The sequence below is a fragment of the Molothrus aeneus genome, chromosome 5, assembly GCF_037042795.1.
Source record: "Molothrus aeneus isolate 106 chromosome 5, BPBGC_Maene_1.0, whole genome shotgun sequence".
Taxonomy (NCBI): Eukaryota; Metazoa; Chordata; class Aves; order Passeriformes; family Icteridae; genus Molothrus; species Molothrus aeneus.
This window is the reverse complement of record NC_089650.1, coordinates 33,856,239-33,879,412: the sequence shown is the minus strand read 5'-3', so window position 1 is coordinate 33,879,412 and position 23,174 is coordinate 33,856,239. Positions and strand designations below refer to the sequence as shown.

Below are 23,174 nucleotides of genomic sequence, written 5' to 3'. Positions count from 1 at the left end.
TTCAATTTTCCTCCAAGATGGCTAGGGTAGAAAATAACCTTCTCTCTTAGCCCTGTCTCTTATACATTTGGACTTTGACAGGCAATATCTGATAGTAATTTTGCTGGACTTAAAGATAGCAATATGATTGATGGCTAAAAAGACACAAGAAAAATAAGGATTTCCATTACTGACCTTCCAGCGACTTTCTTGAAAGAGAGAGTAATAAGTCAAGCTGCATGTGTACAGTATGTACTAAACTTACACTCTGTAGTACCTTTGAGTGAATATTTCTAGGCAATTATGTGACAGGGAAATTATTTTACAGTTTTGCTTTTGATGGGAAGGTTGCTATTTTTAGTTTTCTTATTATTGCTAAAATGATTGTGAAACATTTCTGTTTAACATTTCCACAGATCAGTGTTTTTCGAACAGGTTTCACAGAGAGATGCAGAACAGGCTCATTCTCTGTTCTGCCTTTTCCCCTCATTTTGGTTGTTGTCCTACTCCATAAATGCTTTTGCTGACCAGATCTTATATAACCATCTTTGAACCTAGTTTTTTGAGGCTAGTGAAGGAGAATCCTAGAATCATGCCAGCATCGTTTGTCTGGTTTGCCACTGTTCAAGTGAGCCCAGTGCATCTTGCTGAATGCAGTATTCCCTGGGAAAGAGAAGTCTTGAAGTCTCTCTTAGGACTGGACAAGCTTTTTAGTGTAAACTGAGAGTGTGACTGTACTAAAATACAGAATTTAAGAAACCAGTTGTTATGCTTTGTGAAGATGCAGAATATTAGAGCATAGCTCTAATATTCCGTGACCACGCAGTCACACTGCTTTATCGAAGTTGTGTCTTCTGCTGACCTGATTGTCATGGTTGTCATGGTAGTCATGTTACCTCCCGGATGCTTCACACAGGTCCTAGATCTGTGATCTGAATTTTTGGACTTCTTATACATGGTTTATATCTTTTATGGTTTAGGGTGAGAGTTTCTCCTTATATCCTGTTTTCTCAACTATGAATGTAAAAATTAGCAGCCTTAGTCTTTTGGCCTTACCCTTACTAAAATCTTTCCTTTTTGGTTTTTTAGATTTTTTTTTTTGGAATGAAAATACTCCTCAAGTTATGAAAACTGTAGTATATAGTTAATAATTTATAACATACACATTATATACCACTTTTTATGAAAAAGGTGAAACAATAAATGTACTTACTACCTCTTGACAGAAGCTATTTAATGTCAAATAGTCTAGGAGTGCAGTGTATTTGGAGTACATAAACGTGGCTTAGTGACTAGGGTAAAAGAATAGGGCTATCATGGTTTTCTGTGGACATCCATGAAATAAAATAGTGGAAAATACAAAGAACATTCTGCCAAGGTAGTGTTCCTGAAGCACTTATGATTTCTTCACGAAAATTGCTGTCTTAACTGTCACTGTAAGAGGATTTGAGATATGTCTCTGCTAAAGTTCTCTCAAAGGTTCATCTTAGCATCTGGACTGCCCAGCATGTGCTGACTGAAGAGTTTAACATCAGTTGTAGCAGCCATAACCACTTTTCCTCTAAACCATTCAGCTGAAGTAGATGAATTTGTTGTCATTTATTTAATAATGACAAGAATCTTCCTTCATCTCCATCCCTTCTCTTAGGACCAATTGGTTGATGTGTGGTTGAGGGGGTGATCCTGATGACACTGGGCATAAGCTCTTCTAGGGTCATACCCAGAAAGGAAAGGAGGGTCAGGAATAAACAGGAAAAAAATCTAACTTTGCCACAATCTGTTGGTGTAAGTTGCACAATACTCTCAGGGAAACAATAGGAAAAGTGAGAGTCACGGGGTGAGACTGGCATAATTGAATAGTCTGATAAATTTGGAAGCTAGAAGAAGTGAGTGAGAGATGAGAGTAACAGGTGTTGTGAACAGGATGAGTGACTATCTTCATCCAAGAATCATGATTTTGAAACTCACCAGGAAACTCTGAGCTCAGGAATAAGAGATCAATCTCTGAATTCACTCATGTCTTTATGGAGAAGTTAAGCTTAAAAAGAAATAATCTGTTTGTTTCGCAGTGTTGACTTCTTTTTTGCACTTAGTTTAGATAAATTTAATTTCAAAACATGAACTTAAATGTCCATTAGTGCAGCTATAATAAGCATTAATCTATTTATTCCTTAAGCAGCATGTTTCCTAGAGCTATTTCTCTTGTTCTTTACTCCACACTTTTTAATGTAAACCATATCATCAGTAAAAATAATCAAAAATTCTGTTAGAAACTAATGATGTATATGCAACTTCAAGCTAGTGTTCCTCTTTGCTAACATTACCTCCAAGATTTTTAAATGCAGCCAGTCCAATATGCTTCTGGCTCCATTAATTACATTTAGAAATCTTTACAAAGTATTAAGACGTAAAACTCCTCTTAATGATACTCTGCTGGTTCAGAAACAAGACCTATAAAATGGAGTAGCCTTCTGTCTTCAGATGCAATGGACTTTGTCCACTGCCTACTCTAAATGCTTTCCCATTTTCATTTCATATCTGCTCAGTTCCTCAGCTGGCACAGTGGGTGCCTCAAGTGATCTTGTTTTTCGTGCTTGAATATGTGCTCGAACCAGTGTTGAAAACAGAGCTGATAAAATGTGGACAAAAATGACATGAAGCAGACTGGAGGGTGGGATAGATAGTTTTGAAATCTGTTACATGAACTCACTCACTTTTTTCCTGAGAACATGAAGGGAATAGAGTGTAATTCTTCCAACAGAGAGTGTAAAAAATGAAGGTCTGCAAGATGTGCTGCACATTGCAAGGAAACAAACTATTGCGAGCAGTGAGGCAGTTTTTACATGTTATTACAGCAGAGATAAAAATTTATATTAACATGTATGCAATGGTTAATTTCTGTACTAATGTGTGTAATTTTATTTGTTTGCTATATGCTTGCATTTCTTCCACATTGATGGAAATTAAAGGAACATGTGCAATGAAGGAGAAAAACTAGTCTATGAAGCTATATCATACTGTATCCTAATAAATTGAACTTTGTGGAATCTACCTTGCTGATTTTAACTATTTAACGAAAAGAGAATCAGTATCTTCTCTCTAGGCAGACGGTTAACTCCTTTTGGATTTAAACACCTGCATTAGGAGAAGAATAGACAACTTGTTTCTGGAAGGTTCACACCCACAGGGTTGCACTTTGTTTCTGCAGTCTGGATAATTAAGAAAAAAGTGCTGTTCTGAAAAAAAAAGTGAGAGCAAAAGCTAAAGCGAGGCATTTTCTGTATTTGGTTTTTAAAGTACCTTTCAAATGCTTGTGTCTGTATTGCATTTTACATGTAATGCTATTATTTCAGAATCCTTCCTGTACTCCCCCTCCATACACTCTTTCCCATGCAGGGGGAGGTATTTTATGATTGAAAAATGGGACAAAATTTTAGCTGGTTTATTTATAAACACCTAAAAAAAAAATAAAAATCTGTAATTTGTATGCAAAGTGCTGGAACATCCTGAACCAAAGTGATGTCACTGTATAAGTCCTTCCAAAGTGACTTAAAGTTGATAGAAGACAAGGAAGTTCTGAAGGAGAGAGAAAAGAGTGAGGAGAATAACTGTAACACTAAAGCTTTTTCTTCAGCACTTGTTATTTTCAATTGCTGATGGTCAGTAGAAATGTTTTCTCAAGCAAAATGCCTTTGCTTGTTGATTTTATGCAGACAGCTTTCTGTCTTGTAAATCAACAATTTAGCAGCTTCCTTTTCTTTTGGATATTTTTTGATTTCTTTTCCTTAAATGCAATTACTTCTTCATTCATGTCTCATAGCCACAGGTATTGGTTCAAAGTAGGGATAGCTTGTCTGGTTTTCTCTCATGTGTGTTCATACCTTACTTCATCAAGTCAGTATGCTTCTCTGTGTTGGGAGAGACTGCAAGTTGCTGGTATTTTATAAGGTTGATTTTTATGTCATTAAAATGTGATGAGTTTATTATGTTTTTCTTCATTTTAATTTCATTTGAGAAAAAAAGAAGTTGTTTATGCTCTGTCTTCTGAAAACCAATTTAATACTAACTTCTTTTATTGTGCAGAGCTGGTTATTTGCCTCAAAATATTCCTTTGGAGATTATGAGGTACCTTTCAGAGGAAAAGGATTTTCTGCCTTGGCATGCTGCCAGCCAAGCTCTTTATCCTCTAGATAAATTGCTGGACCGTACAGAAAACTACAATATCTTCAATGTAAGAGATGGAGTCTTCCTTTCTTTCTTCCTCTAGTTCTTCCTGTCTTTCTTCCACTTTCTCTGTCTGTCTGTCCTTCCTGCCTTTCTTCCTTTTGCCTCTTACTCTCATATTATTGGCAAGATTTGAACTGTTCCCCAGGCAGATACTGTTAATGACCTAGGGATATTAACTTTCTTCCTAATTACTCTTTATTTAAACATAGTGATTATCAAGCTTTGGTTCACTTGCAATTGAACAGTGATAACTATTGTTTGAGGCATATATGACTAGAAGAAGGAAAGGTAATTATCCCTCGTGTAAAATATTATGACAAATAAAGTATTTCACTTAGAAGAGTCAAAGTATTCTATTGCCAGATTTTCTCTTTTGAGGAGCCCCAAGGTGATATTTAGGTGGATGCCCAAGATCAGCAAGAACAGCAAGTATAGGCACAACTTAACAGAATACATGCAACTGAAGCAAAGATTTGTAGTCATTATTTCACCCCAAAATCCATGGTGAATTCAATGCAGTTACCTTAATTAACAAGAATTAGATCACCGTTGAGTCAAAAGCCCATTCATAATTGTGTCCAAAGGGACAGCAGTAACAGCTCACAGTAGATAATTAAGATAGACATGGCAAATATTTTAACATTTAGCTGTAGCTACACTGAAGCATGGTTTATGAAGTACACAGATTTGACTGCAGCCAGTGACAATTATGAACTCTTGGGGTTTTTATTCACTATGAATTTTATGTAGTCTACATATTTTCAACAGCCAGCATACGGTAGCTTTATGTAATGTTGTAAAGCCTTCAAATGAAGGAGCTTTTTAAAGCCTGAAATGCCTAAGGATGCTTTTTGCTTCTTAAATGCATATTTGTTTGTGTGTATGTGACCATAGACACCATGCTTAGAGAGAAGAAAGTTAGAAGTGACTGTAGGTATATATGTAGATGTTAATACAAATGTAGATATATAGATATATAGATAAACACACACACACACACACCCCATACATATACACAGAGTTACCTGATGACATGGAAGATTATTTTTGTAAAACATATACTAAGGCCTACATATAAATCAGAGCCTTAATGTAAAATGCAGTTGAAATAATTTGCATATTTAGTCTGCTGTTAACTGTAAAGAAAAATTCTTGGGAGTCTGCCATTGCTATTTCACTTTTAAACATGGTTGTATAAAGAAAACACAATTTTAATAAATAAAACCAGTAAAATTCACAGCTGGGTTATGTTTTATCACTACTGATGGGAGTTTTGAAAGCTGAGGTGATAGCAGAGAAAATAAAAAGTCTTTTTAGTCATAGAATAACATATCTGCTAGAGAAAGCTGCAGTATGAATCTTCTTTTGTGTTGACATATATACATGCCTATGCATCTGTAATAATAAAATAGATGCTCTCCTATGCAGTTCTGTGTATCTTAGTTCTCTTTTTCAAATTGGTGAATTCCACTGGAAAAAGATTATGCTGAATGCACAGGCAATGGTTTTCTTCAAAACTGGTCAGAATATGTAAATATGTCGTCTGTGTAAAAAGTAGAAGTTGCTAAAATATATCTTGTGCTTGTTTTGTTCCTTAAGCACACCAGGAGCTTAAACTTAAAACATAGTGTCATTAAGTGTACAGAGCTTATTTGCAGCCACATTGTTACATATTCTGAAGTCAATTGACTGTACCCACATGATGTTTTGACCACGCTTATGGATATTAAAACAGTGTTCTTTTAAAAGTGAACATGTAAGGTGTAGTCAAGATTGGCCACAAAGTAGAAATTAAGCTATTGACACCCTTGTAATTTTTCAGCTGTGCATTGTGAGTTCAAAGTAGCATGTGATAAACTTTTGAAATTCATGGATTTTATAACAATAAATTGTCTTATACTAGGCATCTAATCAAGTAGCTCATCTAGAGACTGCTTCTTACTATAGCAGTGAAGGAAGATTGTAAGTGGACAAGTAGCTTTGCTAAGTCTTTAGAGTTGGACGTTATTTGAGGGTACAAAGAGAGACCAAACCTCATTGTTAGCAGTATTTCGGTTTCAAGTAAAATAAATTATTTTTAATGTTAAATATACTTTTCTTTTTCTTCTCAGGAGTATATTTTAAGACAAGTGGCATCAATGTATCTGAAGCTTGGATGGCCAACAAACAATTTAAACAAATCACTTGTTCAATCATCATACCAACATGAGTACTGTTATATTTACTTTTTTATTGATTATTTGAGAAATATAATTATAGAAATGCACCCTCCTAAAAATTAGTAATGTTTAGCATAAATCAATCATAATTCCTTAGCTCTGTCACCCCTCTGTTTTTTTCCATTCTGGGTTGCAGGGAAAGTAGAAACATGCTGTAAGATGAATTCTTCTTTCTTAAGTTGGGAGAACATGATTTCCTAAGACCCAGCTTAATATCTGATTACTGTGGATTTCTAAGAACTTGTACTCATGTGTCCACAGAGGTCGGGAAGAGTGCCTAAGTGTAAATGGGGGCTGGTGTTGATCCATGACCTTTCTTTAGTTGTTGCAGGCATTAAACTGACACTGAGATTTGTAAAGCCAGATTGTCTTTGATATGTTGCCCAACTACTGGTTGCTGTCACTTGTTATAAGAAGTATTTTTTTGGAAACATTCCAACACATTTGTTAAAGCAGCCTTATTGCTTTCTTTAATTTGGCCAGAGAGCTGCGTCGGGAAGTCATCATGTTGGCCTGCAGCTTCGGGAACAAACACTGTCACCAGCAGGCTGCAACGTTAATCTCAGACTGGATTTCTAGCAATAGGAACCGGTAAGTGGAGCTGAAATGTGAATCTCACATCTCTCCTACTGAAAGGCAGTACAGCTCTTCCTTTCCTGCCTGCCTTCTCTGCTGTGCCCTCTTTTGCAAAGTTTTTTTACAGGAGGAAGCAGAGGTTGCTGGCTGTCATTTAAAAATGTCTGTGGGGTTTCAGAACGAATTATTTGACTTTGCATATATGAGTAGGTGGAGGGGATTCTGCCCACTCCTGGTAAATTACTGTTGGATATTCCTATGCTAGAAGACGAGAAGGCAAGTTTTAAGGATGGATTTCAAGGAAGAAAGATGAGTGAACACCATGTTGTCAGACAAACATGAAACCTGTGTTGAGGTAAGAGAGCAGAAGGTGCTAAACATTTAAAGAAGTGATGGGAGTTACAGACAGAAGGACTGAGAAGTAAGGAAGGAGATGTTTCAGAGGGACATGTTACAAGATATTTAAGGGTGATGACTTGAAAACTAATGTGATTCAGGAATACATGGAAAAGCTCATGTAAGGTTTCAGAGGGCAGATAATATTAGAGCTCATGCCTTGAGCATAAGCAGCACTGTAGTGGTTTGACAACAAATATGTAAGTTAGGCTGCCAAGACACAGGTTTATTCAGCTGAGGCAAAGGAACATGGGCCATGGATTGTGTATGAAGTTTATCTTTTAAAGACAAGCATCTAAGAAATATGAAATAAGTGAAATTTCAAATATTGAAGTAAGTAGTGATCTATGGACAATGAGATCAGTGCAGAGTATAGGTTAAGATCACAACTTCTTTAGAAAGAATAGTGGATTTTCTGATTATGTGAAATATTTACACTGTATACATTTATACATGACATAATATTTTGGTTTTAAAGAGAATATTTTACTTTCAAATAAAAAAGAAAAAGATAAGAAAAAAAGTCTCCCATTTTTAGCAGTCTTATAGCTTGGCAAAAGAATCAGATCTCTCTAGCCATACGAGCAAGCAGGATTTTTCAGAGATTTCTTGGACTTATCAGTGTTTGTTTGCAATTAATTTATCTCTGTCTGTCTTTGTAATCTTTAAAAATCCTTTATGGGCATACTCAGTAACATAAGTGTCCAAGTGTCTTTTAAGACCAGCCAGGAAAGGAAATTACTTTCCTATATGACTTTGAAACTTCTGGAAAAATAGTAGCTTGAAACTGTTACTGGATGCCTTTAAGTAAGATGTGTGTGAGGTGGAGGGTTTTCTTGTGTAAGGTGACACCGGATATATGTACTATGAAATACATACCCCAGGGTTTTATATGAATTCTTATCATAAGCAGCAACAATCAGTATGAAGCTATTTAAAGAGGCAATTATAGAGAAAGAATCATTGGAAACAGTCTGCAAAAGTAATTTACTTAGATATTCATTTGCAAAATTAGTTAATCAAACCTAGCATTACCTATTAGCATGCACAGCAGTAGATTATTCACTGTTAAAAAAGCTGTCACCCTGCAAAGCTACCTGCCTGTGTCTTTCCAATAGGATTAAGAAAGGAGGCATCAGAAAAGAAAAACATAACAAAACACAAGCTTATTGCTTTACTAACAGTAGCAAGAGAGAAAAGGAATAAATTTAAGGAGCTGTCTGAAGATTCATCTCAGCCTTTCAATGGGGCCATTTTTGGTAGCAGAAGATTGTGGTTGCCAGCATATGATGAGTATTATGATAAAAGCACCACAGCAGGGCAGAGGAGAATAGCTACTAAGTTAAAGCGATGTGTTTCTCAAAGGAACTGCACAGTTTTGAAAAATGGCTGCAACAAATAATGTAATTACAGAATAGAGATTGACAGTCAGCTGATAAATAGGGGCACAACTGGCAAAGAAGATAGAGACACACTTTTATTTATTTTTTAAGATTGTAGGATTTGTTCGGTCCTGCGCTCCAGAATTTCCCAGTTTTCTCAGAACAGTCTCACATCCTGAATGTAACTAATATATTATAACTAATACATAGAGCAAAACTTATTTTACTATCTACTTACATTGAAACAACATTACAAAGACCACTAGTAATAGCAGCTCAGTAAACATAAAATCAGCTTGTGTTTCACACAATGAACAACATTCATAGGGTATGTCAGTGTTCTCTCGGGAATGTTCAGATCCTGTTGAATCAGAGCTATCCCACAGCACCTTTACTCAGTTTAAGCTAATTCAGACTGAAACCTGAAAGTAAAGCAAGGGCTCTTTTTCCTGCTTTTTTACTAAGAAATGATGATTCCACAATCAGAATTTAATTAGCATGGCGTTTGAGTCATGCTTCTGCCTCTTTTAGCACTTTAGAGGCAATAACTAGCTCAAGTGCAAAGGGCAAGAAGACAAGTACAAAATACATGCATAGAGCATATCTAAGAGGTACTAATTTGTATTCTTTGTCATCAATCAAGTGTTTTGCTCAGTTTGATGCCCTGAACAGCTGCTTGTGAATTTGTTGCAAACAGCCTCCTCAGAACCTGTAAGATTCCCTCAGGTCTTGTTTCCTCACAAAGAAGGGGAAACTCACGCTCCTCTTTCTCCAGACTTCTCTGACAACTGGTGAGAAAAGTTGGTGACAGATACAGAAACTCTGTGTATCCTTGCCTATTCCATTCCTTATCAGCAATTACTGTAAATGTTCTTGGGTTTGTCATTCCCTTTTCTGAAACAAGACCATGTAATTGACTGATAGTTGTAGAAAGCCTGGTTTTGGTGGATTTGAATAGCCAGAGCACAAAAACAGAGTTCCAGAGAGCTCAGAGATATTTTATATATAGATATAATTTGATTGTCACTGTGACAGTAAAAATAAAGGTTAATTTGCAACATTACTACCCATCCTCCCACCCAGAAACTTTATTCTGGAAGATGACTAAAATTTTTCAAAGCAGTAGAGACAATGGAATTAGGTTTGTGTCTCAAGATTTTAATCAAGTGAAAATTAAATCAGTATCAAATTAAAATATGATATTAAATACCACATAAATGCACAGTCAGTAAATCATATCAGGGAGGTTTTTTATTCCCTGGCAGTTACTGCAGTTAAAGCTGAAATAACTATAACAGAGAATGTGCTTTTAATAATACTGAAGAAATCCTAACATTCATAACTTTTTTAGCCACATTAATAATCTATGACTTTTTAGATGTCCTTTTGAAATGTTTTATTTGTAATATTTGGTTTTGGATGAAGTGTCAGGTAGTACAGTAACATCTAACTGTGTTTTACTGGCATATACTTACAATTGCTGTGGTTTTTAGTAATTACATTCAATCTGGTAGGTCCAGAAATGAATTGCCATCTACTCTTCACAATAAGAAAGTGAAGTAATCGTGATATCAGATACTGTTAGCATTTTGTAATTATATACTCTTTACTGTGCAAATAATTTGCCACTGTTCACCAAGTAAAATAATGGTCATTCTTGACGGAAGACCAGAGGTGTTCTTGTATTTTCAGTACTGTTTGAAAAAGCCCTTAGATTTCCAACTATAGTGCTGCAGATTTTCTTCTGGAATTAGTGAAAAATCCCAATTTATATGTGATCTACAACACTAGCCTCTATGCATGAAAGTGGAAGTCAGCTGAGAGGCTGTGAAGACTGGAATTTTTAAAGTGATTTAGGTATTGCTTCATTTTGGGATGCTTGGCTCATAGAGCAGAATCAGGTGCTCAGAGTTATGCTTCCTACAGGGGGATATAGGGGCCTCTGAAATGAAGCTGGCAGCAGCCACTGTGCTGTGAAGAGCTCTTAACATGAGATTCTGAAGTGTGAGTGGTCCCTCTTAGGGTGCAGCACTACAGGTAATAGGAAGGATACCTATATCAAATGAATACATCAATGGCAATTGTAGAGTATGGGGTCCTTGCAAAAGATGCCTTTCAATGTTGTCACTAAAGCAGAAAATGACTGCTCCTTTTCTTTTCCAGCACAACTGCTCTTCAACACCATTTCAAGCAGTAGTGCTGAGATTCCAGTGGTTTGTTGTGCTTTGGTTTATACCTCAGCCCTGTATCTGCCAATGCAGAAAGCGAGCCTGATGACCTGTCTGTGAGGTGTTTGGGACAGTATTAAGATACTGCAACACACTTTTCTCTTCTAGCTTCAGCTCAGCCTCTGGAATTTATTTCATTAGCAGGAGAAATGATACAGCTCTCCAGTCTAAAGATGAGAGAGCATTCATCTGAAGGAAAAGGAGCTTCAGTACCTGAAATGCCAGAAATACTTAGTGTGTGAGGGGCTTTAGGTGGTATTGCTCATGATCACTTTTTCAGGGCAAAATACAATGGAAAAAAAAGAAGTCTGAGCAAGAAATTTGTTTGTACAAGGAGCAAGGCAAACACATAGCATCAGAAGCAGAAGAAATTGTAAGGAGACATCTTGTTTTGGTGGTTTAGGAATTGATATATTTTAATCCCTGCAGTTGTTAAAAAACAGTCATTATTTCTTTCTACTGAAGATCTGGGGTTAGACCTCAAAGTAGATCTTGCAGTGTTGTAATCAATGAATTTAAGTAATTTTACTCTTTTTTTTAAACGACATTGCTTGAAGGGCTGTATTTACTTCTGACTTGATGGTGATCTTAAAACAATAATTTTCACTCTCTTAAATTGGGATATATGCTGCTCCTGTACTGGAACAATGGAAACCCTTGAAACTTCCATGCTATGTTCAGAAGAATACAGAGTAGAAAGCATATAACCATGTTGAAATTTCCCTTGTAGTTTGAGAATGTAAAGTTACTAGGATTCAGTCAAGAGCAGAATGTTGTACAAGAGAAGCTACAGTTGGCTGAAAATAAAGATGTTTGCTTCTACCTTCATTTAACTGAGCTCATCCCTGTGGAGCTTTCATGTGTGAAGAAATACATTATTCACACTCCTTAGATATAACAGCATTGTGGTTCAGCCTAAAAAATTAACAAAATTACCATTCAATGCCTGCCTGAGCTTAATAATCAGCCTTGTTAACCCCTTTAACTTTCACTGCATCTATTCTGAAAGAAAAACATGTTTCTAAGAGGATTAGCATTTTCAGACTACTTGCCTTGGATAGGTTGAGTAAACATGTATTTCTGAAGTTCAGGAAAGAATGCATGGAGAGCTGCAATATGTAAAGTCCTGACAGGTGATAACAGGGGTTAATATTCAAATACACACCATGACGGCTCGAAGCGTAACTTACCCATAGACATGAGCCTGTTTTTACAAACATCTCTGTGGGTGCAGGCACAGTTACCTCCCAGCTACTCTTACCATACATCAGCTACAGGTTGCCACATATACATTTCTGCTGGCAAAGTTGCCTGTGGATGTATGCTTGCTTGGGGCAAAGTTAAACAGGATGATGTAAACATGAATATATGAGAGAGCTGCTTCAATTTGAGACAGCTGATTTTGCCTTCAGCAGAAAAAGGAGTTCTGATTCTGTTAGTAGGGCTGTGGTGATGCTATTCTTGTGCTGACATGCAGCACTGAACAGTTATGTGCACATGTTCTGTGAGATGATACCAGACCTATTGAAAGGCCCCAGCTAGTCATAGCCACTTTCCTTTGCTCTGATTTTTAACTTCTTTAGAAACATAACCATTGCTATTTATTGCTGTCATTTACATGGAAACAAAGTACTTTAATTAATTGCCTTAATACCCCTAGAAAACCTAGGGTAAATGCATTTCACTGATGCTGATGTCATATCACTTTGGGGTGATTTTAGCTTTAATGCATTTTTCACTATTTGTACAATTAATCTTCTGTCACAATCACTCTGATCAGTTCTGATGATGTTTGCAGTGAGGAGTGCAAGCTGTTGCGCTGAATTAGGCTAAGCCAGCATCCATTCTGTAACCCATGGGTTAATGAAGTTTGCATTTGTCTGTCTTTGTGAATGAGAAGTAGAGACTGATGGACCATTCTGAATGCAAACACAGATCTTTTAAAACTGTTCTGGTCTAATCATCCAGATTGTTCTGAGAAATCTTGGAGTACTGAGGTGGGGCCATGTCACAGGACCAGTGGGAGCTTCAGACAAGTCCTGTTTTAACCTCAGGTTTTGGCAACAGTTTCAATTAAGAAATTATTCTGGCCCGCAAGTACTGAGGATGGCAGATCAAGTCTATTTTAATAAAATTAATTATTTATTGAACAGACAGGAGATAAAAGACAAAAGATCTTAATCAGAGTTACTACAGAGTATAAAACTGAAAGGAACTACTAGTAGATTACAGCATGACATAAGCCAGTGCACGACATCAAGGTACCTATAATAAAGCTAGCAAAAGATACAGTATTGATTAGGAGTCAAATGTAACTTACCACTGAAATAATAACAACGTACACAGATTCCTTCACTCAGTCTCAGTGGGAGTAATAGAGAAGCACGCATCCCTACTCATGGGAAAAACCCCATACATTTCCATGAAATGTGTAGAGGATTTCTGCCTTGTGAGAGTTTGGTGTAGTTTATATAGTTTGTAAAGTGAAGTGTCTGTCAGTGAAAATCTGACTTATCTTTTGGATCTCACATCAACATTAAGGTGTTTATTGTCAATTGTGAGTTGCTGGACCTGTGTTAACCCTGTGGTGCCAAAAGGACTCACTACAAGACAGCTATTCCTGTTTCAGTTACCTGACTGGTTAACAAGCAACAGATAAGCTCTTGTGGGGGGCAGGGTGCCCTGCTACAGGCCTGAGATCCCTGAAAAGAGAAGAAGAGATGAACTTTCTGTTCTGTCTGTGGGTGTCAAGTCAGAACACATCTGTGTGTTGTTTGAATTACAAATGAACCACTTTTGGTTACTAAGTAATGAAAACAGGATCTTACATCTCTGCACTAAACAACCTCATCTCTTTTAGAGTGTAATAATGTAGATATGGACTTTTTCAGTGGCTACTGTTCTCCATTTCACTTCTGTCATGCTGCTGTAATGGTTAGGAACATTAGTTAATTCTTTATCATCTTAAGAAATGTGTAAATAGTGAAGTAAACGTCTTCCATCACATAATTTGAAGTACAGTCATAACCAGTAAGCCAAATTTGTGCATTGTGAACCTCCACACTTGTTCATGAAAATTTTGTGTTTCCTCTACAAGGAATAACAGATTCATATCAATCCACCTGCCTGGGCTGGCAGTGTGCTTAATTGCCTGCACCTCTAACAACTCAGTGGAAATGCCACCAGAAAAACAATTGCAGGCATGTATAGGAGTGTGTTGCATATCTATTAACAAAACTCCCCATAGATCTGAGGGAGTAGTAAATTACCAGTCATTAATTGAAGTAATTTCAATGAAGTCTGGCTTAGGTGATAGAAAATCAAAATTTTTCCAAACAAGCATTTTTTCTTTCCTTTACTTTCTCCTTTATTTCTCTATCTAATTACTTGTGGTAGATAATTTTATTTCTGTGTTTCACATGGACATAGTAGTGCTACTGTCTTGCAACAACTGAGAAATGTACTTGAGTTTAACCGCCTACATAAGTATTTGTGAGAACATGGCCAACAGGTTAATTACTTTTGTTATTTTCTTGGAAGAGGCACTGGGTTCTTTCAAGGGATTGATGCCTAGCAGCTATTTTTGGAAGTTGTTAGCAGCAAATGTGAAAAAATGAGAGTTATTTTAATTTTTTTCACACATGAGTGTCTGATAAATGTAAAAAAATAAAGTGAATCCCTTCTTCTGTGTTTGCAACCCCTAGAAGCTTTAATTACTGAAAAAAAAAATCAGGCATAGCTATTCATGCATTTTAAAATGTTTCTGGAGCTTTGCCAGCTAATGTGAGCCAATGTTGCTGAAGTGATTTAGTAATTAATAGGTTGTTACAACATTTGAGTAGAATCTTGCACTCAAGTCAATAAAACTTAAGGAGGAAAAACCCACTGCTGAGTGCATGAGTTAATCAAGGACTTAGCACTCTGGAAGACCATCTGGGTCTAAATAGAGAGAGGACTTCATCTTGTAAAAGGTGAAACGGGGCATTATGGAGCAGCTGGTTCAGGCAGTGGTTTTTGTCTTCTGACTTCTATGTGTCACCACAGTAAAATGACCCTATATGTAGTGATTATGGATTAGCAGTAATTAATTTGAAATCTTTAAAATTTCAATAGATTAGCTTCCAATTTTCTCATTCAGGGATGATCGCTCCACAGCTTTGGAAAATGACCACTATTTTTTTTATGATCAGAAACGACCATATTTTTGTTGCAAAAACTGTCCAGAATGGACAAAGACATATCTACTCAGGGACTGGTACCAAAAAGAAGTACTTAACTCATCGCTCAGTTATTAAAATCAGTATTGAAGAGCTTGACTTTGCTGGTTGCATGTTAACTTGTGGGGGATCTGCAGTAGGAATGGGAAGGAGCAATAGCAGTAACCATCACTTGGGGGATGATGTATTCTCTGCCTGCCTCTGTGAGGCACCTGTGATACCTGAAACTTGGGAGCACAGGACAGGGACTGTGCGTAGCTTTGCCCCAGACACCTTGAGTAGCCACATCCTCAGTTAATGTCCTCTGAGTTCGAGGTGGGACAGGCTCCTGAATGTCGAGCCCATCACAGCTCTGTACCTCAGTTTTCAAGGGAAAGTTCTGCCCTCTCTCTTTAGACTGGGTATGTGCTATGGCAGAGGATCATCTCCTCCTCTCTCTGCACAATGGTGCCAGCAGCATGACTCCTGGAGTTTGTAATAGAGAATGGGAGTATAAGATTTGGGATTGAAGCTTTTAAAAATAAGCTGTATGGTGCTCTTTTTTATAATAGAATCTGTATTACAGATCTGCCAACAAAGTATTAATACTTCATTCTTGTTTCTTATCTGAGCCTTGTAACCTATTAAACAAGATTATAAATATAGTCATCAAGAAAAATAGGCTTAAGTTAAATGTTAAATTGTTGCAAAAATAAGAATAATGTTCCTGATTAATTTACTTTGTCAAATAGAACCCTAAATGGTGTTGAAACTTGTTACTTAATCAAAGAACTGTCTAATCTGTGTGCATTTACATTTAAAAAATTAGAACACAATTTCCCCAGAAGATAAATAATTATGGTCCAATTCTATAAGTGTATCTTCAATTGTTAGAGCATACTTTAAATAGGAGCAAATATGTACCAATTAATTATGACTTAGAACATTATTCTTAGCTCATTGTAGAGCTTTATAATTCACTCTTGAAAGAAAGAAATCCCTGTAAAGGCATAGCACAATTTTAGTTCATTTTTTCCTAACTGTTTAATTTTTAACTTTCTCTCCTAAAGTGTTTAATTTTTAAATGAGCTCGACTAGCTACACATTTCATTCTCACCATCATATCTCTAATGCAAGAAAAAGAAAGTTAAATAAATTGGATCAGTATTCAAATTAAAGCCATTTAAATTGATGCTCTTAAACGTTTATTTTTATTCTTCTGAAGTATCCATCAATCATATTAGCTCTTTAAAAAAAAGAGCAGCCTTGAATGCACAGATGAGGTTTCACTAACAACAGGATGTGTTCTGCAGTGTTACAACCCAAGCAGTACCAAAATAATGGTAATTTTATCCACTTGATTCGGTTAATACAAGGGACAAACAATCCACATGCTGATCTAGTGCCTTGGAACTGCAATTTTCCAGGAATCTATAATACTAAAAAACCTGTAGACTGAAGAGATTTCGGATATTTAGATAATGATAGAATGCACACCCAAAATGACTGGACGAGTGAGAAAGCAAAAATCCCCACAAATGGACAAAATTCAATTAGAGGACTCTCTGTAGGAGCAATAGTTAAAGAGAAATTACTTTGGGGACATTTGCACTTTCATAAGCAATTTTCATTTCCACAAAAGGAACCCCCCTATCTACAGTGCCGACTGCAAGCCTCTCACAGGAGAAGCTGGTAGTGTTTCATAGCTGTACATTTTGTAATTTCTGAAAGTAAGCCTTTTAAAAGCAGTATTTGTGTTGGATGTCTTGATTTGTAAGGGCTGAGTTTTTTCACATTGTCCTAATTACTTAGCTTATAGGTACAGACCTAAAACTTTCCCTGGAGCAGTTGATTGGATGATTTTGATTAGATCTGCTGCAGCACTGCAAGTATACCACTACTGATTTGGTGGCAGTAGAGTTTGCTTAGCAAGGAAAATGGCGACATCTAGGCTATGATCATGGGATCAGCTCCATCCCTTGTCTTAAGGTCTCCTTCCTTTACAGAGATGCAAATGATCCTGTGCTTACTGACTACACTGCTGCTAAAATTGCTGGTGTTGGCCCTTAGAGTGTAAAAAATGGCTGGGAAAGCCCATTGAATTGATACATTTTACTGTAAATTTTGAAAGTGAGGAGTGCTATCTATTCTGGGGTAAGACATCCACTTCTAGGTACATCTGCTGCTGTGTCTGTACTAGCCAAACACAGAGTGACAGTCCTTCCAGCCCACAGTTCCTACCTGAACTAATGGGACAATGGTACAAATTTTTCAGCTTCTATGCCTGTATAGGAAACATAAGCAAGGTAGGAAATTGAAAGCCCAGCTGAGACCTTTTCAGAAGAACACTGTACATATGCACATACTATATATACACTAGGTCTGAATTTGGTAATTTAACTGTAGTTTAAGTTCATATTAATTTAGCAGTAATTACAGTTCTCTATGGCACAGCTGCTTTTGTACTGGTATTATATGCTAAAAAAAACACCCAAATCTTTCTTCCTGACAATCTCATATTTAAGTATCATTGTCACAGCACATCCTTTCTTACTTGTATCTTACTATATGAAGATGAAGCACTTTCCAGCCCAAGCAAGAAGGAGTTTCTGGCTGCTCAGGTCCTGTTGTAAAACAGTGGAAAAGACAAGAAGAGCAGATTTGGCACAGAGCCCAGCAGCAGTGATAAGATCCCATACTAATTTGGAGAGCTTATGTTATCTGTAGGTTATGTGGCACATTATAAGTTGATGAACTCCATGACCATATTTTATAGTCTTCTGACAATGTGATGGTGTTATGAAGAAAATGGCAAGCATTTGCTACCCTTTAGAAAGCCCATTAGGATGGCTTGGAAAATGTTCGCAGCAGTAAAGAGAAGCAAAATGTAATTTTCAAAAAAGCCCATTACTATTGGACAATAAATTTGAAGTCTCAGAAATGGTCCTCCTTTGTATCCAATATCAGGAGGCTGCTTGTTTACCAAAATGCTAATACTGATTTCTCTTGTAGAATCCCTCTCAATGTGAGAGACATTGTCTACTGTACAGGAGTTTCACTGATGGATGAAGATGTATGGGAGTTCATTTGGATGAAATTTCATTCTACCACAGCAGTGTCTGAGAAGAAAATACTATTAGAAGCCTTAACTTGCAGTGATGACAGAAATTTGCTTAACAGGTAAAAAATATTCAATATTTGAATCTGTTACTAATAATCACTTCAACAGTTATGGATCATCACTTGAGCTTTCATCTAAAGGACAGAAATTTGCTTTTCAAGTACAGGCTTACTGTCTGTTGAAACCATCTTACACTTTTGCATTAATGCATATGAAAACTGACACATATCAGTTCCGGATTTTCCTTTCTTCATTGGAAATGTTTAAAATCCTGTAATAATTATTGGTATTTTTTTGTTACCGTGTCCTTTATTTACCATGTCTTGACCAATCTGATCTTACAGATCAGTAAAAATGCACGTGTCAAGTTCCACTCAGCTTTTCCTCAAATAATTTTACATCGAGATTTTTCTGATTCCTAAATGTGTCCAGTCTTTGGAATCATAGAAATAATCCACTGAACTCATTTGGAAACTTAAACAATTCAGCAGTGATCTTTTTTTTCCAAAAGTTTTCTGATGGACTGATGTTGGACAATGTGTTTGTGAAACTAAATGTTCTTGTTTCTCCCACTAGACTTTTGAATTTGTCTCTCAACTCCGAAGTTGTCCTGGATCAGGATGCAATTGATGTGATAATCCATGTAGCTCGAAATCCACATGGAAGGGATCTTGCTTGGAAGTTTTTCAGAGACAAATGGAAAATACTGAATGCTAGGTATGGATAAAAATTCTTAATTTATTTTTATTTTCTTATCTTTATATAATTTGTGTAAGTATTGTATAAGTGTGTATTTATGTAAGTTCCTGAATCTAGTCCATTATCTTTTAATCCATGAATAGAGATGTCTCTAAATATGAAATAGCCACACATGAGTCATAAATGCATTTATTCATGGATTATCACACACATGCATAGAGACATTTGTCTCTCGGCAGTCATCTGTATATATATTAGTGTATTGTGTCTGTGCTTATGATAATGAATTTTATCTATATGTCAAGTGCTGCAGTCCTATTTCTACACAGAGAAAAAATGGCAGTTCCCAAAGGAATTTTTCTGATTTAAAGTCGGATAGAAAAAATTCCATTTTCAAAAGGATGTTAATATAGTGTCATCCCCTTTCTTTCCACTCTGTGTTTTAGGTGAGTTTCAAGTAATAGGGGAGCAACATTTTGAATTAAAAAATGATGAACAGAAAGGAGACAAGGTTGCTCCTTACACCTGCTTCTCTTTCTCTTTGAACAAGTGCTCCATGTGCCTACTCTGAAGCCCAGTCAACATTTTAAAATCCTTTTTGATGAAGATTTTGATATTAATTCAATGAATCACAAAATTCTGTAGTTCTTTAGGGACAGCCTGAGGGCCTGAAAGATTGCACAGCAACTCATCTGATACTGACAGATTAAAAAGGACCACAGCTTGGATGAGATTCAGATTCTGAAAGGCAGGTGTCCAAGATTTTAAGGCATCCCATGCCAGGTCACACCTTTGGTGTTGGCAGGAAAGGCATTGCTGATCTGTTCCATTCTGGACTTGTGAGGAGCCAACTATTGTACCATAGAATATTTGAAATGGTACATTTAAAGTGGTGTATTTAAGCAACTAAATCCCAGTGCCTGATGAATACAGGTGCAAACTTCCTACAGGTTTTACAGCATCAAAGTAAGTGTCAAAGAAACTCAGACACTGAGTTTAGTTTTCCTAAAAATTCAGAAAATTGTTCATGCCGTTTTGGATAATACTTAGTAGTATAGTGAGATTTTAGAAGAAGTTTATCTAGGAAAATAGGTTTGAGGTGGAATTGGTTTTGGAAATTTATATTGCCGAAGCATACTTCTTGAAAGCCATTTCCAAAAAAGCTCTAAGAGTGCTGAAGAGTTTAAAAATTAAGAATTCTCTGCTTTTGGTGTGATTATTCCAGGAACTGGACTATCAGACAGAAACTGGATGGCAGATGTATTACTATTACACAAGCCAGTTCAGATGGCAAATAATTTTTCAGGTTCCTCCAGGGATTTATCCAGAGTTTACGCATAAAGCCATCACAATTTGTGTTGCTACAAACACATATGCTCTAGTAAGCCCTGCCTTAGTAAGTATATTTTATCTGACAACCTGCATAGCACCTGTGATTTTAGATATGGACAAAGTTAAGCAGTGTACACAAATAGAAAATATTTAACAAACTGTGCCACATGCCAAATCTTTTGGGTTATAATTTAAAATAGCTTAACTTCACCTAGAATTTGAATTGTACTTATTTTGCTTGCTTGGGATGTATCATTGAGTAATCTGGATTCATAACAATCAGTAAGGCCTCATAAAAGACCTGTTACTGTCCTTTTTAAAATGAAAATAACGGAGAGTTTGTCTTATTGCTCGACACTCTCTTTGTGTTATCTTCATTCAGTTTGATTTCCAAACACAAGTCAGAGCCACCAAAAAGATTGTAGCAATTGCTTTTTCTAAACATGACATCCACTTGAGCTTCTTTTGATCACCAAAAGATTCAGTGCAGTGAAATAAAACAGTTTATGCAAGCTGTACATACATGTTATATATTAAAAGTAATGTTGTTTGTAATCACAGATTAGAACCTTTTAGATGAGACTTTGAGAGAGTAGAGTCTAGTTCATACCTTGCCCCTTAACTGTTCAGTGAAACAGTGACACGATAGCATGCAAGGTCCCTCCCCTTGGTCATGGCAATCCCAGGAACACCCACACCCAGGGTGGGCAGAGAAGTGATTCGAGAGCAGCCCTGAAGAGAAGGACTTGGGGGTGATGTTGAGGAAAAACCTCAACATGACCTGGCCATGTCCATTCACAGCCAAGAAAGCCAACTCTGGGCTGCATCCAAAGCAGGGCAAGGCAGGGAATTCTGCCCCTCTACTCTGCTCTGGTGAGACCCCACCTGGAGAGCTGTGTACTGTTCAAGTGTCCCCAGAGTGTGAAGGACATGGAGCTGTTGCAGCAAGTCCAGAGGAAGGCCATAAAGTTGGTAAGAGGACTGGAGCACCTGTCCTACAAAGACAGGCTGAGGAACTTGGAGTTGTTCAGTCCAGAGAAGAGAAGGCTGTATGGAGACCTAATAGCAACTTTCCAGTATTTGAAGGGATCCTACCATGGAGCCAGAGTGGGAGTCTTCATCAGGAACTGTAGTGATAGGACAGGGAGGAATGGGTACAAATAGAAGAAATAAGTTAGATATTAGGGAGAAATTTTTACTGTGAGGGTGATGAGACACTGGAACTGGTTGTCCAGGGAGGTTGGACAACCATCCCTTGGCAAGGTTCAAAGCCGGGTTGGATAAGGCCTTGAGCAGCCTGGTCTAGCAGGAGGTGTCCCTGCACATGGGGGTTGGAACTGGATGATCTTTAAGGCTCATTCTAATCCCTTAATGTTCTGTGATTCTGTGATTAAGTTTCTGACATGAGCTCACCACAGTTCTGCATTTTAAAAATACGAGCTTTATTGTGGAATTATGGTTCAAGAACAACATGCACTTCTTGGAGCAAGTGCCAAGGACAGTCACAAAGATGATATGATGCCTGGTGTATCTGACCTATGAAGAGAGAGAGAGAGAGAGTTGGTAATGTACAGACTGGGAAAGAGAAGGCTCTAGGGAGACCTTACAGCTCCTTCCAGTACCTAAAGGGTCCTTACAGGAAAGCTGAAGAGGGATTTTTACAAGGGCATGTTGTGATAAGGCAAGGGGAAAAAGCTACAAACTGAAGGATGGCAGGTTTAAATTAGATAGTAGGAAGAATTATTTTACTGTGAGAGTGGTGAGATGTTGTTGGATATGACTTTCACCTGGTCTAGTGAAAGGTGTCCCTGCCCATAGCAAGGGGATTGGAACTGGATTTTATTTCCAACCCCAACCATTCTAGGATTCTATGATTCAAGAAGACTTTTTCCCAAGGCATCCTTTTTCTACGATTATAATTTATTATTTAATTTGATTCAAATTTAAAATACTTTGTATGAAACATTAATTTAATAAGGTGATATCTCAGTGGTATTTTCCATTTAATTTAGTGTAAAAAGTGTTGATGTTTCAGATAGTAAAGTGAAATAGCTGAGGGGGATTAAATTACAACTCTATTTCCTGCTTTAAACATAGCATGTCAGGGAGTTAGAATTGTCACAAAATATTGTTAATCCTTCATATTTTAAAGTATGCTTGTATTCACATTTTCCAGAGCATATTGGTGATGTATAACATTTTCAGAGTCACTCGTATAATTTACACAGGTGACTTAAAAATTGAGGTGCCCAACAAGTCTTTAGTAAGAAATCTGTGGGACTAATCTGTGCTACAACTCTGAAAAAGAGAATTGAAAATACTATGCTTGACTTCATGTTACCTGAGCATGCACTACCTTCTCTCCTAAAGCATTTTCATCCTGTGAGCACGTGTCAGTGTGTGAAAATTTAATACATCAGATGCCTATAAGAATTCCTTCATTCTCAAGTGCTGAATCATTTGTCAGCATTTGGGAACTTGACAGTATTTGGGAAGGCATTTATATCTGTCCAAAGTAAATGGACTATGCTGCCTCTAGAGATTGCACAAGTGCAAAGCCTGTACAAACGTGGGGCACTGGAGGGTTTACAACCGCAGAAGGAAAGGTGCAATGGAGAGTCTGTGTCTGCAGAATGTTTCCCAAAAGTTCAGGCATGTAAGGCCCTGGTTCTCTTGTGCTGTTGTCTATCCTGTGAAGGGTGAGAAGACTGACACTTGTAAGACCAAACACTTTTCCTATTTATTCTTATGTTTCACACCTGCAAAATACTGTTTTGGAACGTGACTTTTCTAGCTTTTTCATCAGCAGAGCTTCTGTA

At 37.0% G+C, this 23,174-nt stretch overlaps 1 protein-coding gene across 1 annotated transcript in view; it reads left to right on the top strand.

Annotated features, from left to right (window-relative positions):
* Positions 1–23,174, top strand: part of TRHDE (thyrotropin releasing hormone degrading enzyme) — a 209,370-nt gene that overhangs the window by 174,247 nt on the left and 11,949 nt on the right. Inside the window, exons 13-17 of the mRNA XM_066549990.1 lie at positions 4,063–4,210; positions 6,318–6,415; positions 6,909–7,016; positions 18,216–18,383; positions 18,901–19,041. Of these exons, the coding sequence (XP_066406087.1) occupies positions 4,063–4,210; positions 6,318–6,415; positions 6,909–7,016; positions 18,216–18,383; positions 18,901–19,041 (663 nt within the window). The remainder of the gene's footprint in view (positions 1–4,062; positions 4,211–6,317; positions 6,416–6,908; positions 7,017–18,215; positions 18,384–18,900; positions 19,042–23,174) is intronic.